Here is an 18,685-nt window from a genome sequence, read left to right as displayed (position 1 = left end):
ATAGACCAATATCCTTGATGAATACCGATGCGAAGATTCTCAACAAAATACTAGCAAATAGAATCCAACAACTCATCAAAAAGATCATACACCATGACCAAGTGGGATTCATCCCAGGGATGCAAGGTTGGTTTAACATTCGGAAATCAATCAACATAATCCATCACATCAACAAAAGTAAAGATAAAAACCATATGATCATATCCATAGATGCAGAAAAAGCATTTGACAAGATCCAACACCCATTCATGATAAAAACTCTCACCAAAATGGGTTTTGGAGGAACTTTTCTCAAGATAGTCAAAGCCATCTACCATGAACCTATGGCGAGCATTATCATCAATGGAGAAAAACTAAGGGCTTTTCCTCTGAGATCGGGGACAAGACAAGGATGTCCACTCTCACCACTTCTCTTTAATATAGTACTGGAAGTATTAGCAATAGCCATCAGGCAAGAAAAAGATATTAAGGGGATTCAGATTGGAAAGGAAGAAATCAAGCTCTCACTATTCGCAGACGATATGATACTATACCTAGAGAAACCTAAAAGCTCTAGTAAGAAACTCTTAGAAACAATTGACCTATACAGTAAAGTCGCAGGCTATAAAATCAATACCCAAAAATCCATGGCCTTCCTATATGCAAACAATGAGACAGAGGAAAGGGACATGAAAAAAGCAATCCCATTCACAATTGTGCCCCAGAAAATCAAATACCTTGGAATCAGCTTAACTAAAGAAGTAAAGGACCTCTACAAAGAAAACTATAAAACGCTACTTCATGAAATAAAAGAGGACATGAGGAAATGGAAAAATATCCCCTGCTCATGGATAGGGAGAATAAACATTGTCAAAATGGCAATACTCCCCAAAGCATTATACAGATTTAACGCGATCCCTATGGGGATACCCATGGCATTCTTCAAAGAAGTGGAGCAAGCAATCCTGAAATTTATATGGAAAAATAAATGCCCACGGATAGCTAAAACAATTCTTGGGAAAAAGATGATGGGAGGCATCACCCTTCCCAACCTTAAACTCTACTACAAAGCGGTAACAATTAAAACAGCATGGTACTGGAACAAAAGCAGAACTGCAGACCAATGGAACAGGGTGGAATATCCCCACACACAACCTCAAATGTATGATCATCTAATCTTTGATAAAGGTGCAAGAGATGTGAAGTGGAGCAAGGAAAGTCTCTTTAACAGATGGTGCTGGCACAACTGGACAACCACATGCAAAAAAATGGGCTTAGAACTCGATCTGTCACCATGCACAAAAGTCAGATCAAAATGGATTAAAGACCTCAACATCAGACCACAAACCATAAGGTACATTGAAGACAAGGTAGGCAAAACCCTCCAGGATATTGAAGATAAAGGTATCTTCAAAGATGACACGGAACTAAGCAATCTAGTAAAAACAGAGATCAACAAATGGGACTACATTAAACTAAAAAGCTTCTGCACCGCAAGAGATACAGTGACCAGAATACAAAGACTATCCACAGAATGGGAAAGGATATTTACACAATACCCATCAGATAAGGGGTTGATATCAAGGGTATATAAAGCACTGGTTGAACTCTACAAGAAGAAAACATCCAACCCCATCAAAAAATGGGGCGAAGAAATGAACAGAAACTTTACCAAGGAAGAGATACGAATGGCCAAAAGACACATGAAAAAGTGCTCTACATCACTAATCGTCAGAGAGATGCAGATCAAAACAACCATGAGATACCACCTCACACCACAGAGGCTAGCACACATCCAAAAGAACAAAAACAACCGCTGTTGGAGAGGATGTGGGGAGAAAGTGACCCTTCTACACTGCTGGTGGGAATGCCGGCTAGTTCAGCCCTTTTGGAAAACAGTATGGACGACTCTCAAAAAACTTGAGGTTGAGCTCCCATTTGACCCAGCAATACCACTGCTGGGAATATATCCCAGAAAAGCCAAAAAGTATAGTCGAAGTGACATATGCACTTATATGTTCACCGCAGCACTGTTTACAATAGGCAGAATCTGGAAAAAACCCGAGTGCCCTAGAACAGATGACTGGTTGAAGAAACTCTGGTACATATATACAATGGAATACTATGCAGCTGTCAGAAAAAATGAGGTCATGACGTTTGCATATAAGTGGATCTACATGGAAAGTATCATGCTAAGTGAAATGAGTCAGAAAGAGAGAGACAGACATAGAAAGATTGCACTCATCTGTGGAATATAGAATAATAGACTATAAGACGAACACCCAAGAATAGTAGAAATAAGTACCAGGAGGTTGTCACCATGGCTTGGAGGCTGTTCTCTCATTCTAGGCAACTCAGAGAAGGGAACAGCAAGTAAAATGTGGTTGTTGGTCATGTGGGGGAAAGATGATGCGGGCCAAATATAGACTAGAGACTGAACGCAATGGCCACTCAACACCTTTATTGCAAACCACAACACCTAACCAGAGAGAGAGAACAAAAGGGAATTCCCTGCCATAGTGGCAGGGTGGGGTGGGACGGTACTGGGAAGGGGGGGTGGGATGTTGGGTTTACTGGTGGTGGAGAATGGGCACTGGTGAAGGGATGGGTTATCAAACTTTGTAAGGGAGAAACATGAGCACAAAAATGTATAAATCTGTAACTGTACCCTCAAAAAAAAAATAAAATTATGAAAAGATGGAAAAAAAAAAAAAGAAATAAGTGCCAGGCGGATTGCTCACAGCTTGGAAGCCAGGATCACGTGCTGGGGGAAAACACAGCTGAAATAAAGAAGGGACCACCAAGTAAAATGATGGTTACAGGGCTCACTCAGGATGGGAGATGCATGCTGAAAGTAGACTATAGACTAAAAATGATGCCGCTTAGTACCTCTACTGAAAACCAAAACACCCAAAAGGAGAGAGAGAGAGTAAGAGGGAATGTGCCTGCCACAGAAGGAGGGGGTGGAAAGGGGTGGCGGGAGGAATACTGGGAAATTGGTGGTGTAGAATGGGCACTGGTGGAGGAATGCGTACTCAATCATTTTATGACTGAAATGTAATCATGAAAGTTTATAAGTCTAAATATACCTCATGGTGACTTGTTTAAAAAAATTCAAATAAAAAATATTTTTTCTTGGTCAGAGAGAGAGTATACTGAGATCATGCATAAGAAAACCGACAACATTTTAAGCCCTAAATAAACGAGAAACAATCCATGTCCATGTGTTACAAGTTTGAACACAGAAAATATGCCAATTCTTTTCAAATTCACCTAGAGGTATATGTCAGGGATACAGAAGACCACTCCTAGGTAGACTAATTACTAGAAAAAAAATCAGCTCATAGTCATGTTCATGGCTACGTTTTATTATAGAAAAAGATACAGATCAAAATTTGCAAAGGAAAAAGTTTGTAGAAAGCCAGATGCTTCCAAGAAGGTGGTCCCTACTCACTGAAGACTCCTTAATTTTCCAGCAATGAGTTGGGACAACGTGTCAAGTGTTGTCTACTAGGGAATCCCACTAATAACTCCGTGCTCAAGATTTTACTAGGATTGAGTTGGTTGCACGTAAATACTCTCTGCCAAGCACATACTAAAATTCCAAACTTCCAGAAGAAAAGAAAGCAGGTATTCAGAATCCTAAACATTGTCTGAACAATTATTCTAGGGATGATTTAGGGAGGGTTTTATAGCAGTGTGGGAAACTGATTGCAGTTAAGTTTCCAGATGCCAGCCAAGAGCCACCAATGCTCTAAGCTCTAAGAGCCACTGGCACTAAGCAGTATTGTGCCTGTTATTTTCTTTTCTATACAAGATATAAGCCAAGTTCACCAAGCTTCCAGCAGCATATTTTCTGTACATAATGACAGCCAATTCTTAAATGTATGTGGAAATGCAAAGGAACTAGAAAAACTCAAAAATATTTTGTAAAAAAGACAGAGAAGACTCATCTAGTTTTTATATATACTATAAAACTACAAAAAGTAATACTGGCAAAGGGATTGACACAGGTATCAATAAACACAATTTAGAAATAAGCATATAAAGTGGCCCTCCTTCAAAAGACTAACTGATCTTTGGCAAAAGAAATACATTGGGGAAATTATGTTTTCCCTTCGTACAAATGATGTTAGAAAAATTAAACATAATTTCTAAAGAGAAGAGTAAGCTATGAACACAAAACCTCACAACTTTACAAAAATTAACTCAAAATGCTTTCTAGATTTAATGCTAAAACTATGAAGCTTTGAAATAATATGTAATAGAAAATATTAATGACCTAGGTTTGGGCAGAGTTGTTAACATGGGGTCAGAGATATAGCTCAACAGCCAAGAATACATGCTTGGCATGCAGGAGGTCCAAGTTCAAACCGTGGTACACATATTCCCCTAAGCACCAAATTGGTCACCACCAGGTACAACACAATTTATTAAAATAATTTTTAACAACAAAAAAGCACAATTCATAAACACTATTGAACTTTTTCAAAAATAAAACTTGGTCTGTGAAAGACAGAATTAAAAAGCTACAGACGTTACAGATATAATGATTACAATAAAGTTCAAGTACAAAATAAATTTTAATGCAATTTGTTTTAGATAACAGAGTTGAAAACTTAGTCATGTAAATGAGAATAGGCAGTTTACTATATTGTATTAAATGATTTGAATTTCTTTATTTACAAAGGTTAAAATCATACAGCAAGTTGTCATTACAAATCAACTTGTTGATTTATCTTATGATAATTCCATTTGCCATTTCTTTAAGTTTTGTTGGAGCAAGCAATATGAAATAGATGTTATATATACCAAGAGGACAGGCTGGGGATGGTAGGAACCCTGGGGACTGGTGATGGGATGGTGTTGCAACATTGTATGCCTGAAACAATTCAATTATGAACAGCTTTGTATATTACTGTGTCTTAAAAAAATTAAATTTAAAATGGCACTAATTAAAAATATTTCATAAGATGGAAAAAAGGTTATATACTAGAAAATATTTGTATATTTCATATCCAACAAAGCATTTGTATTCAGCATATGAAAAGAAGTCTTGTAATTTATCACTAACAAAATAAGCTACCCCTCATTTTACACTGTGGAAGACTTACACACTTAACCAAATAGGATACACAGATGAAAAGTGTGATGCTCAATTGTATGAGCCCTAGAGGAGGGAAAACTTAAAACTGTGACGGAATTCCATTAAATATCTATTAGAAGGCTAAAATTAAAACAAACAGAAACCACTAAGTACCATGTGGTGGCTAAGATGTTCAACAACTAGAACCCTCATACAACTCAGATTTGAGAATGCAAGATGGTACAGTCACTCTGAAGAAGTGTCCCACTAAAATAAATATACATTTTTTGTAATACCCAGTAACTGGAAACAACTCAAATGACCTTCACTGTGGCTACATATAATACTAATCAGTTATAAAAAAGGAATAGGAATAAACTACTGATAGACACAACCTGGATGATTCTCAAGGGAATTATAGTGAATGATAAGAGTCAATGTCAAAGCATTACCAACTGTATGATACTACTGATTTAAAATTCATGAGATTGTAAAAGTGTAGAGGTAGAGAGCAAATCAAGAGTTTCCAAAGACAGGAAGGTGTGCAGAAGGAGACTGCAATGGCCATAAAAGAATAACATGAGGGATCCTTATGGTGAAAGAATAAGTATATATCTTAACATTATGCAACTCACATGTGATAATATGCAAATTGACCCCCACAAATATGTGCATGTGAAATTAATAAAACTTAAAAAAATGCCTGTAGACCTTAACTGTGACACTATAGTATAATTACATAAAATGTTATATATTCGTCCAAAGTTACCATTGGGCAAGACTAGGTGAAGGATTCACAGGACCTCTCCAAAATACATTTTGCTGAGTTTTGTGACTATTATTTGAAAACACGTGTGAAAATTCCATAGAAAAGTAACAATATATGTCAATGTTTCTTCCTAATTATATCATTGCATCACTGTCATCCCATCGTTCATCGATTTGCTTGAGCGGATGCCAGTAACTTCTCCATTCATCCCAGCCCTGAGATTTTAGCAGGCTCTCCTTACTCATCCTTCCCAATGGTGCCATATTGGAGGCTCTTTCAGGGTCAGGGAAATGAGACCAGTTATTGTTACTGTTTTTGGCATATCGAATACACCACAGGGAGCTTGCCAGGCTCTGCCATGTACTTCCTAATTAAACATATACATTAAAATTTATATCATTTTTCTAAAACTCTAGTTTTTCACTCAAAGGGCACTTGTGGGCTTTATAAACTATGTGTACATTGGCCATATCCCAGTTTTAATTTGATCTTAGACTAGGATAAGGACCTATTATGTCTGTACTAGAGGGACAATCCATAATAGTGTATATCTACTTTAAAAATGATAGGCTATGTCTACTGCAAACCACAACACTCAACAACACCCAAAGGAGAAAGAGCGCAAAAGGGAATGCCCTGCCACAGAGGCAGGGTGGGGTGGGGGAAGGACAGGGTGGGGTGGTGGGAGGGATGCTGGGACCATTGGTGGTAGAAAATGGGCACTGGTACAGGGATGGGCACCCGACCACTGTATAACTGAAATGCAAGCATGAAAGTTTGTAAGTCTGTAACTGTACCTCACAGTGATTCACTAATAATTTTTTTTAAAGTGACAACCTAGGGGCCAGTGGGTAGGTTGCTTTCCTTGCACATGCCCAACCTGGGTTCCGTCCTCAGCATCCCATATGGTCCCTTGATCACTGACAGGAGTGATTTCTGAAAACAGAGCCAGGAGTAACCTCTGAGCATTGCCAGTGTGTCCCCCACCAAAAAAGTAATGGGCCAGGAGCCAAAGCGATATTACAATGAATAGGTAGGGCATTTGACTTGCACACGGCTGACCCAGGTTCAATTGCAGTATGCCATATGGTCCCTTACAACCTGCCAGGAGTGATCTCTGAGTGCAGAGCCAGAAGTAATCCCAGGTAGGTGTGGCCCAAAAGCCAAAAAGTAAATAAAATTAAAGTGAGGAGACAATACACATATAAACACAAATAGCAGTTGAGAGGGTCACAGGTAATTACAAATTACTATTTTTCTATAATAGAAATGCATTTTATATGATAAAAGCCAATTTTTTTCAAAAGTCTGTTGACCATTCCACCTAGTAAAGATAATTTATCTGTTACACATTTATTTCCAATCTCTATTTCCAGTATCTTGGCATCTGTAAATTTGATGAGTATATCTTCACTGGTCTCATCTCTCTTGCTAATAAAATGGTTGATCAGAACCAAGTCAATTAAAAATCTTTAGAATTATGTTTCCTTACTTAATATCTGCCCAGACTTGCCCCCCACTGCCAAACTGCACTTGTACAAGGAAAGAATAAGATTTCTGGATACATGCATGGGACACAGGGCTTACAAAGAGCTTCCTCAAGGCAGAATTTGGGCATTCTAGACTCCTGCAATTTAAATAGACAAGTAAAATAAAGGTGGTAGTCATAGAGTGTGTGCCATATGGAAGTGGCTCTCTTGTGTAATGGCTGAGAGCTAGACAGAGCAGAACAGAGATAGTATGAACCAGGACATGATAACTATCCTCAAGATTATTCTTCTTCCCTGTTTATTTGGGTCACATTTGGTGGTTCTCAGGGAAAACTTCCTGGCTTTGTGCTCAGAGATCACTCCTGGCAGTGTTCAAGGGACCCTATGCAGTGCAAGGGCTAGAACCAGAGCTACTTTTGCAAGGCAAATGCCTTAACCCCTGCACTATCTTCTCACTGACAATCCTGAAGATTCTTATCATGGATGAAAGTGGTGAGGGATAAGGGTCAGGTCAGCCTTCTCTTAAGATAACCTTTCTGTTTTTCATTTAGTCACACCAGGCATTGCTAGACTGTTGCCCCCAGAGGTGCTAAGAGACAATTCTGTTCCAAAGATCAAACCCAGGTCTCCTACAGGCAAAGTATGCACTCAGTCCTTTGAGATAACTCTCCAGTACCTCAGACATAGATGATACTTTTGATGCAGAATTTCAGCAAAAATAGGTGTACTTTGAGGTAAAAACAGTTTCAATGAACAGAAATAAAACTGAATTTGCAATATAGTATACTGCTAGTCAAGTTTAGTCATAACATGAACTCACAGTATTATAGAGGTGCAGTGGGTGCTATATTAGTTTGTGTCACAAAAAGAGGTACATCTGTTAAATTAAATAATTGGCTAAATGGATAGGAAACATACTGCACAAGAAATAACACAGTAAACTAAATGTGCTAGTTGGAAATAAATTAACAAGGAAAATTGTGAAATCAATAGAAATAAAGGGCTGAACTTTGCACCAAACCATTTCATGTTATTTATAGAGGCTAGTGGGGAAAAAATGTGATGCTGTGGACAGCACACAGCTTATTGAAAACATCAATCAGGTATCTGTCACACAGAGAAGAAAAGAAGGCCATGACGGAACCTAGATGGATAGCATTCTTTATTATAAACTCTGGGAAATTCCGGCTCTTGCATATTTGATCAGACAGTGACATCTTTTTGTATATAAATACTTTAACTGCTATTTTTAGGAAGCTTGCAATTTGCACATATTTCTTTTGCATCGTGACAGTAAATACTTGCAAGAAAAAAATCCCACTCTTGTCTAGATCACCCTGATCCTATAGTTTAGGGAGGAGGACAGAGAATAAAATACTCAATAACTCTGAAAACATGAGATTTAAGCTATAACCACTGAGCTTTGTACTGTGCCTGTCACATGAAAGGCAAGTGGGTGGGGTAGGGGTGAGGGGGGAATGGAGTATGGGAACACTGGTTAAAGGAAGCTGACACTGGCGGTGGGGCTGGTATTGAAGTAGTATATGTATAAAATTCAACTACCAATAACTGCAAATTACAGTTCTTTAATTAAATAAAAATTATTTTTAAAAATAAAAATATCCCACTTACTGATTTTTTCCAAGTAAAATGTTGTGATAAACATGCAGACTTTGCACATCATGTCTTATTAGTACATTAAATTTTATAGTTTGCATTTAACATGCAATTAAAAAAAAACACTATCCAGGGCCAGAGATGTGACTAAGCACCAAAACACATGGTATGCATGCAAGAGACCTGGTTTCAGTCCCTGTATCATCTAAAAACACAAACAACAGAAACCTATCTATCCAGTATATGTTGATAGAAGGTCTGTCTTCAGTCTTGTATTCCCAGTTAAATACACTGGTGAATTACTGAAATAATAAACCAATCCAGCTTCCCTCCCCACCCCGAGCAGAGATCCCGGCGGCCGAAGACCTCCGGAACCTAGCCACAGCCATGCTCAAGGCCCCTCTCCACACATTCGGATGAGCCTCACACATGAAGGTACCGGCAGAGGAACCCAGGTGTGGGACCCGGGGCTGAGACCTCCAAGGCTGCTTGGATCGGGACTGGGTCTGCTCCGCCCAGATTTCCTATTTCCCAGTAGCTAGGTGGTCACACCCAGGGAATGACTCCAGCGCTGTGTAATCCCATCCACAACCAGCATCCAGAGACTTAAAAGCAAGCTCCCAGAAGCTTCGAGGCCGCGTGCACAATATCTTATAGCCTTCTTTTGCTCTGGAAGAACCTGGAAAACTACCGGGAGTTTCCTGCCCACCTGGGAGAGCCTCGCAAGGTCTCCTGACCCTGAAAGAGACTCCAATGCAGCATTGTTGGGAAGGACGAGTAAAGAGAGGCTTCTAAAATCTCAGGGATAGGACGAATGGAGACATTACTGAGACAGCTTGAGAAATTTGATGATCAACGGGATGATGATGATGATGAATAAACCAATCACACTATAGTCATTCTAGAATGATTACTAGAATTTCTAGAACCACTGGGATATACATATGATAAGTTATCATCAAACCTGGCAATTTTTGTTTTATGAATAACTCAGTATAATTCCACAGCTTTTCTAAGATGCTTGGTGACAGTACCTAAGCAAATTTCTCTTTGCAGACTATAGTTTAGACCAATTCATAATCAAAACTATCTGTTCTAGGGGCTGGAGCAATAGTACAGGGGGTAGGGTGTTTGCCTTGCATGCAGTCAACCCAGGTTCGATTCCCAGCATCCCATATGGTCCCCGAGCACTGCCAGAAATATCCCCTGTGCATCGTCGGGTGTGACCCCCCACCAAAAAAAGAAACTATCTTTTCTGGTGATACTTCTAAACTGGCATTAATATGTAAAGAAGTTTAGTCTTTTTTTTTGGTTTATTTACATGAGTAGCCCACTTGCTTAGCTTGAGTTTTATTCCATGATATGTACACTGGATTCATGACCCTTTGTGATGCACATGTAGTTATGTGGTGGTTAGCAAAAGAGCAGTAAGATTCCCCGCTCATTTTAGTTTCAGGAAGACATATGTGTTAATGCAACTCAATGTTCCCCAGAGGGAGATACTGCCCCCACGGTGGCTGGGACCAACAAGTGAGTATGTATAAAATCAGTAGCCTCAGTTACAACTGGGAATGGGGAAATCTTTTCTTTCCTCAAAGAGGGTAGATTTGATGGTGGGCGGGGGGGGGCGTGTTGCTGAGTCTTTTTTCTGAAAAGTGTAAATAAGTCAAATAAGTTTGGCAACCTCTGATGAAAATCATATAATACATGGAGGGATGGATACTCAATCACTGTATGACTGAAACACAAGGACGAAAGTTTGTAAGTCTGTAACTGTACCTGACAGTGATTCATTAAAGTAAAAAAAAAAAAAACTTTTAAAACTACAATTTCCAGGGGCTGGAGCGATAGCACAGTGGGTAGGGTGTTTGCCTTGCACGCAGCTGACCCAGGTTCGATTCCCAGCATCCCATATGATCCCCTGAGCACCGCCAGGGATAATTCCTGAGTGCAGAGCCAGGAGTAACCCCTGTGCAGAGCCAGGTGTGACCCAAAAAGCAAAAAAAAAAAAAAACACACACACAATTTCCATAAACATTGATGGTGGTTTGACCAGGTATTTCTACTGCAGCTGTAATATTTATGAATATCTGTATCTTATTACTTTCATAAATGGCTATTTGATATTAAAAGCCTATTCCTGTGACTGGAGATATTCATCAGCAGGGAGTTTGCCTTATATGCAGCCTACCTGGGTTTCATCACCAGCATCCCATGTGGTCCCACAGTCTTACCAGGACTCTGTGCTTACCCTGAGCACAGAGCCAGAAGTAAACCCTAAGTACAGCTAGGTGTAGCCCCAAAACAAACAGAAAACCTGTTTCTGTGTTGTGAGCACTGAGGGAAAACAGTAAGTGAGGTTTATATATAGCTCAACAGAATGAGCACATGTTGAAAGGCCTATGCAGGTTCTATCCCCTAGTAGTTCCTGGAGCACTGTCAGGAATGGCCCATGAGCATCATTGTATATAACCCAAGCCTACCCCAACCCCCACATACATTACAAACAACAATTTGAGAAAGTCATAGTTTCCAGATTTTGATGTGTTGGGGAAAATATTATTACAATATAGACTGATAATTTGCTTAAACAAGTAGCCAATCAAAACCAACCTGAGTTTTCATATACCCAGCAATACCACTTTTGGCAATATACCCAGGGGGCGCAAAACACACAGCAGAAATGCTATCTGCATTTCTATATTCATTGCAGCACTATTCACAATAGCCAGAATATGGAAACAACCTGGCTGCTCTAGAACAGATAACTGGTTAAAGAAACTATGGCACATCCACACAGTGGAATACCATAGAGCTGTTGGGAAAAGATATGAAATTCTCTTAGAAATGGATGGACATGAAGAGTGAGTATCATGCTGAGTGAAATGAGTCAGAAGGAGAGAAATAGATATAGAATGATTAGACCTATTTGTGAGTCTAATATGAGACTAATACCTAAGGACAGTAGAAACAGGATCCAGGAGGACTGATCCACAGTTGGAAGTCTACCTCAAGTGCTAGGGCAAAAAGACTTGGGACTGAGAAGGGACCACTATGGTAAAGATAGTTGGAAATGATCACTCTGGATAAGAACTGTATGCTGAAAATAGGTAAAGGAACAAACATGATAATCTCTCTCAATACCTGTATTGCAAACCATAAATGCCCAAAAGAAGATAGACACACACACACACACACACACAGAGAGAGAGAGAGAGAGAGAGAGAGAGAGAGAGAGAGAGAGAGAGAGAGAAGGAAAGTGTCTGCCACAGGGACAGACTGGGGGCAGGGTACAGGATGACAAAAGGGAAAATGGAGACATTGGTGATGGAAAATGTACACTGGTGGAGGGATAGGTGTTGGGACACTGACTGAAGCCTGACCATGACCAGTTTTGTCATTCTGTATCTCATTGTGACTGAATAAAAAAAAACCAACTTGAATAAACCGATACATATTTTTCACAGGATTCCTTTTCAACCCTCTTGCTATTGTACACTGTATATTTTTCCACTTACTTTATTTAGCTTACACTTATTTCTACTATTTTAAGCCCCCAAATAAGTAACTTGTACTTTCAGTGTTCACTATAATGCCCCTCAGTAAGCTTTTAGTATGAATTTCTTGTTCTTTATGTACGTTCTTTATACAAAACTGCTAAGGATAAACATTGAGGTCAAAAAATAAGCAAAGCAAGACCTACCAAAATTCTACTCTTAATTTTACTATGCTTCATTTATGTAATATATTATTTCATGTTTTGCTAATGTCCAAATATATCACATCTATCACACTTATTTCCTGGTCTGTCATTCCAAAATGAGCCTAAATCACTTTTCTGAAACATAAAAAGGATATTAACAACATTACCTTTTAATCTCAATATATACTCTGGTGGGAATGAAACTATACCTTATATTTCTTTGTAAACTCTATTCAATTCTATTCAATTAGCAAATATTTACTGTATAGCACAGCAGGTAGGGCGTTTGCCTTGCACACGCAAACTCAGGTTCGATTCCTCCATCCCTCTCAGAGAGCCCAGCAAGCTACCGAGTATCCTGCCCACATAGCCTGGCAAGCTATCCGTGGTGTATTCGATATGCCAAAAACAGTAACAACAAGTCTCACAATGGAGACGTTACTGGTGCCTGCTCGAGCAAATCGATGAACAATGGGATGACAGTGACAGTGATCCTTCTAATGACAAATACTATTACTATGGCAAGTACTATTCTGGGTTATACTTTGTTAGTGCAAAGTGACAAGCATTCATAGCGATATATTAGCAACATCCAAGTAAGGACAAACAGCTACCTCCTATTATCAATCCCACACAACATTTAAAATATTGTCACTGAAACTTATCCAAGTCACCAGATAAAAATTAAGCTACGATAACATCATAAATTTTATAGAAACAACCTCCTTTCACTGGGTTTTCACAACACTTTAACTATAATATTTACATAGTAATTATTTTATTTCTCCCACCTAAAATTGCATAGAAATGCTACACCAGACACTGTATAGTATCTAAATACATATGGTATTTCTATTGTTTATTGAACTTAGCTTGTCTGCAAGTCCTATCTTGTCCCTGAGATCATAAACCACTTGAAGGCAGGAACCATGTTTTATTCAGTTCCATAAATGCCAATGATTTTTACCATGTTTGGCACATGGCAATCCTTAATGAATAATCAGTAACCAAGAATAGCAACCCCTAAGGGTAGTAATTGTCAGGCTTACCTGCAGTTCCACCAACCAGTCCACAAGAGTAGCCCTCATGTCACTGCTGATATCAGCCTGTCCAGGCATGTATTGATTAACTTTGAATTTTTCCTGTCATCAATATAAAAGAAATGTAATGAACTCTTTTTTATAGTTCAACATTTTTAGCTTAAAATATTTAGAATTAGTATTATAGGAAAACAATGTAACAACACAGTTCTTTGTGGTTCTTTTTTTTTTTTTTGCTTTTTGGGTCACACCCGGCAATGCACAGGGGTCATTCCTGGCTCATGCACTCAGGAATTACCCCTGGCGGTGCTCAGGGGACCATATGGGATGCTGGGATTCGAACCCGGGTTGGCTGTGTGCAAGGCAAACGCCCTACCCGCTGTGCTATCACTCCAGCCCCTCTTTGTGGTTCTAACTCATTACTTTCAGCTAGTATCAAAAACCCTATTACAAGACAAGTTCCAGTTATCCCTGAGAAATGTATGTATATGCTCTTCAAGGGTCAAGGTTGATACTGAGAAGTCCAGGGGCAATGTGCAATACTGGCTATAGATAAATACCAAAGGTTGAGTCCCTTCTTAGCAATTCCATATAAAACACAATACCATGCCATATAGAGTACTCCTCTCAAACTTAACCATACATAGATAACACTTAGGGATCTTTAAAGTTCACAATCTCATTCAGATGATCTGGAGTGTGGTAGTGTTTCTGCAGTCTTAGAAAGTCAAATGTGGGGGCTGGAGCAATAGTACAGTAGGTAGGGCAGCATGTGCCTTGCATGCGGCTGACCTGGGTTTGATCCCCGGCATCCCATATAGTCCCCTGAGCACCATCAGGAGTAATTCCTGAGTGCAGAGCCAGGAGTAACCCCTGACCATCACTAGGTGTGACCCCAAAACAAAACAAAAAGTCAAATGTGATACCAACACTTTTGAGCTGACACCAACACTTTCCTAGTAGTAGAGTGATCTCTTACTTCCTCCAAAGCATACTAGACAAGTACAAACTCTGGAGTTAAATGTATCTCTAGAGAGGAGATGTTCATTCTTCCTCTTCTGCATGGCCTGCTAAGACTCTTGCTGGAAAATAATCTAGACTCCATCTGTTTTGTTGATGCTGAAGCTTAGCACATACACAATGATTCATTTCTTTCCACTGTCATTTCCTACTAAGGTTTTCCAACACTCACCTATTCAAGGCCAAAGCAGCAAACTATGGAATCAATGAATATTATGGCAAAGAAAAATTTCAAAGGAGAAAAATGTTCACCATGTTGGAAAGCTGTAACAAAGGGTATAATCTTATATATAACACTAGAAACTTGTACAGAGCAGAGAAACTATCTCTAAAGGAATACATTAAAGGAAACTACTTGATTATTTTTGTCTGGAACCATCTTTTCAGCAATTAGAAGGAACTATTTACTGCCTTCAAGATAAACATATTTCAGTCCATATTGCAACACACTAGCTATGTTACTCTTTAGAGTTTCTTCCTGGAATATTAAAGGATAACAATTACTAACATTAACTTTATTATAATGAATAATTCCTAGCTATTGGGACAATTAAATCAATGCCTTTAATCTCTCAGTATGATGTCTAAGTCACTGTAGGCTACCAATAACTATCAATTGCTATTTTTGCTATTTTCACAATCATTACCTCTGATTTTGACCTGTTTTTGAAGGATATAGTAAAGAAAAAATGAGAACTGGGAATTATTATGACACCCACTCCTCAGTCACCTACATACCTCTCTCTCTTTCATATATCTGAAGATATCCTTGGCATATACTGTATTGAAAACTGGATCATTGTTACTCTGTTTGAAAAATACCAAGAAGACATATTAGAAAGGCAAACATTCTAAGGAATGCTTCGCAAATACACATAAAGTATGACTCTTACTCCCACTCTAATCTCTGCTGCGCTTCAAGTCTCATACATTTTGAGTCATAAAGAGCACCAACTCTGCCCTACAATCCGTATATACTCAAGTTATTGAAAAATGCTTAGTCTTTCTTACAGCTGCTTTGCTCTGCCCCAGGAGCAAAATACCATTTTGTAGCTAAGTTCACACTGCCCAATAAAAACACTTTTAATTTACTATTTCAATTTGTGCCACCTTTCATCCTTCTTAGGCCTCTTATTAGATTTTAATGTCTTGACCTGGCTCAATTACTCTTTTGGAAAACCTTTTCCTTACATAACTTCATCCAAGTTGTTTTGACTACAAGAGAAATATTTATCCTCCTGTTTGCCAAATATTATCCCTTTATCCTTACTATTTACAATTTAAAGATCATTTTCCTTTATGAGAAGGTGTCTCTATGAGCCATATCCATCTATAACTAAAATTCACTGTGATGCAACCTTAAATTACTAAGAAATGCAGTTTATTGAAAATTACCCAATTACTACTGCAAAACTCCCCACCCTATTCTCAGAGAGTATTCCATATTCTTGTGGATATTCCTGTAACAAACATTTTCTAAAGGTTTGAGTGTATCACTCCATGAGTCATAAAGCCAAGGAACTCTACAAGTTTAACTTTATTTGCTACAATGTGTTATATTTATAGCTCAACTGCTTAAGAAAGCAAAAGCAAAACTCTCTGCCATCAGCCACCTCCAGGTTAACAAACAATGTGTGATCAAATTTAAGAAGAGAGAAGAATAACTCTTGTGATTTCATGTTCTAAGATGAGAAATCTCTTCGGAACTTACGTTATAGGTGCAGAACTTGTTGGCAAAACTGAACTTCTTCATATTTGAAATGCCAACAACTCTGAGCTTCTTTGTTCCACATTCAGAGGGCCTGCTAACCTTATTTGGGCTATTCTGTGTCTGGGATAATAAATCGCTGATAGTGTTATCTTTCATGTGGATGGGATTCTCTTCATAGGTCAATGACTGGTTCATATACACCATTTTACTAGTAGTGGGCTTTTCATTCAAAACGAATGCTTCCTTGAAACGGACTACCTTATTGACAGTAGGCCTCTCCTTAAAGATTACTGACTGCTTGCAAAGGGTCACCTCATGGCTAAGATTCTCCCGTGCAGTCAAAGGCTCCTTTGAAATAGCCTCCTCTTCAACTGGGTGTTTTTCATGCAAGACCACAGGCTCCTTCTGCAGAATGGTCTCATTCTCAGTGATGGGTTTTTCCCTTAAAGCCAGTTTCTGATTCATAATTGCACCTTCTTCATTGGTGAAGTGGTATTGTAGGGCCATGTGGTTCTTCAAAGGAGCCACCTTCCACTGAGCAATGGGATTATTTTTAAAAGATAATTGCTTCTCTTTGCTTTTTGCCACCTCAGGAATGGGGGTCTTCCTTGAAAACAATTGATTCCTGGGATAGTACCCATCCTCTCTAGTGGTGCTTTTCTCTGAAACAGTTAAGAACTTCTGATAAGAGCTCTTTTTGATGTCATTCTTCTGAACAGGCAAAGTCTTCCTGGAGACATATTTATCTTTGTTGGAGGGTTTAACAAGCAATGAAAATTCCTCCTTAGTCATAAGCTTCTTCTGCAAGGTGGATGCTTTCTTAATACTTGACTCCTTTTCACTATTGGTCTTCTCCTGCAAGGTCAGCAGATTCTTGGGCAGAGACGCTGCATGCAGAGTGGTGTTTTCTTCTACAGCACCTGGATCCTTGGGGAGGAACACCTCTTCGGCTGATGGCTTTTCCTCATCGTTTAACACCTTCTTACAGAGTGACTTCTCTTCAGAGGTCTTCTTCTCTAAGTATAAAATCTCCTGAGTACTTTGCTGTTCCTTTAAAGATAGTGATGCCTTGGTAACAGTTGCTTCTTTGGTTGAAGACTTCTTTGGTGATTCTGGCCTCACAGGGTGAAAATTTTTATCTTTGTTACTCACATCTCTCAAGTCCAAGACTTTTTGTTGGGTGATCATCATCGTTTCAGTGATATAGCCTTCATTTGTTAAAGATTTTTCCTTGGTGGAGAATGCATTTATGTTATATTGCTTTCTAAAGGAAAGCGATTCCCTAACAAATTGACTTTCTCTTTCAATATCCTCCTGAAATATATCTGGCTTCTTCAAGATGGTTACCTTCTCTTGCAATGCAGCCGATGCCTGGAAGACAGTGGCATGTTTCTCTTGCAATGCAGCTGATGTCTGGAAAGGGGACACCTTCTCAGTCTCAGTCGTAGGCTTGTTTTGAAATGTCAGTGATTTAATGAGCAGCTGCTCTTCAGAAAAGGATTTAACTGCTAGTGGCAGTGGTTCATCCGAGCCGGACACATTCTTCTGAATGGTACATTTCTTCTGTAAAACAAGTGACTCCTTGGTAGGATTTTCCATCTCAGCTTTCGAGTTCTCAATGTTCTTCGGCTTTGTAGATACCAAATCCTCTTTAGCATTTAAGTCCTGCAAGGTTAAGTCCTCATTTTGGCAGGGTGGCTTCTCCGAATTTGTGTACTTCTCTACAGAACTTATCTCCGTGTTGATGTCTGACTCCTTAACCAATGTAGTCTTCTTCTCAATAATGCTTGGATTCTCAGCAAAATCATCATCATCACCAGTCTCCTCTAGCAAGGTCAGTGGCTCTCCCAGATGATCCAACTCCTGAATTACAAGATTCCTTGGCAATAATGGCTTCTTGAGGAGTATTGTTTTCTGACCAGTCGCTTTCTCACTTGAAGCTAGTGATCTTTCAGTAAGAGATGAGTTTTCAGCTGTGAATGTTTGAGAGAGAGTAGATGGCACCACATGGAGTGGGTTCTCTATATTTGAGTCACTGGCAGTGGAGGTTGATGGTGATGAGACTATCATGTGATATCTATGAAAAGAACAATAAAATGCCTGGGTAAGTAAGCATAGTAGATAGAAACCTTACTTACCATCTAATTTTGTTACTACATTTATAAAATGGACAGAAAAGGCTAAAGCCCAAGAAACAGGATAACGTTCAATAGGTACCATAGTGAGACAAATAAGTAGCACACTGAATAGATTCCCACAATTTCCAAAAA

At 39.0% G+C, this 18,685-nt stretch overlaps 1 protein-coding gene across 1 annotated transcript in view; it reads right to left on the bottom strand.

Annotated features, from left to right (window-relative positions):
* CCNB3 (cyclin B3) overlaps positions 1-18,485 on the bottom strand; it is a 44,927-nt gene extending 26,442 nt beyond the window's left edge. The window contains exons 1-3 of the mRNA XM_004606566.2: positions 16,416-18,485; positions 15,443-15,511; positions 13,694-13,786 (exon numbers count right to left, since the gene is read on the bottom strand). Coding sequence (XP_004606623.2) covers positions 13,694-13,786; positions 15,443-15,511; positions 16,416-18,485 — 2,232 coding nt within the window. The remainder of the gene's footprint in view (positions 1-13,693; positions 13,787-15,442; positions 15,512-16,415) is intronic.
* Positions 18,486-18,685: the final 200 nt, after the last annotated feature.

This window comes from Sorex araneus, chromosome X (genome assembly GCF_027595985.1).
Source record: "Sorex araneus isolate mSorAra2 chromosome X, mSorAra2.pri, whole genome shotgun sequence".
Lineage (NCBI taxonomy): Eukaryota > Metazoa > Chordata > Mammalia > Eulipotyphla > Soricidae > Sorex > Sorex araneus.
The sequence above is the reverse complement of the archived record's forward strand: the minus strand, read 5'-3'. Positions and strand labels throughout refer to the sequence as shown.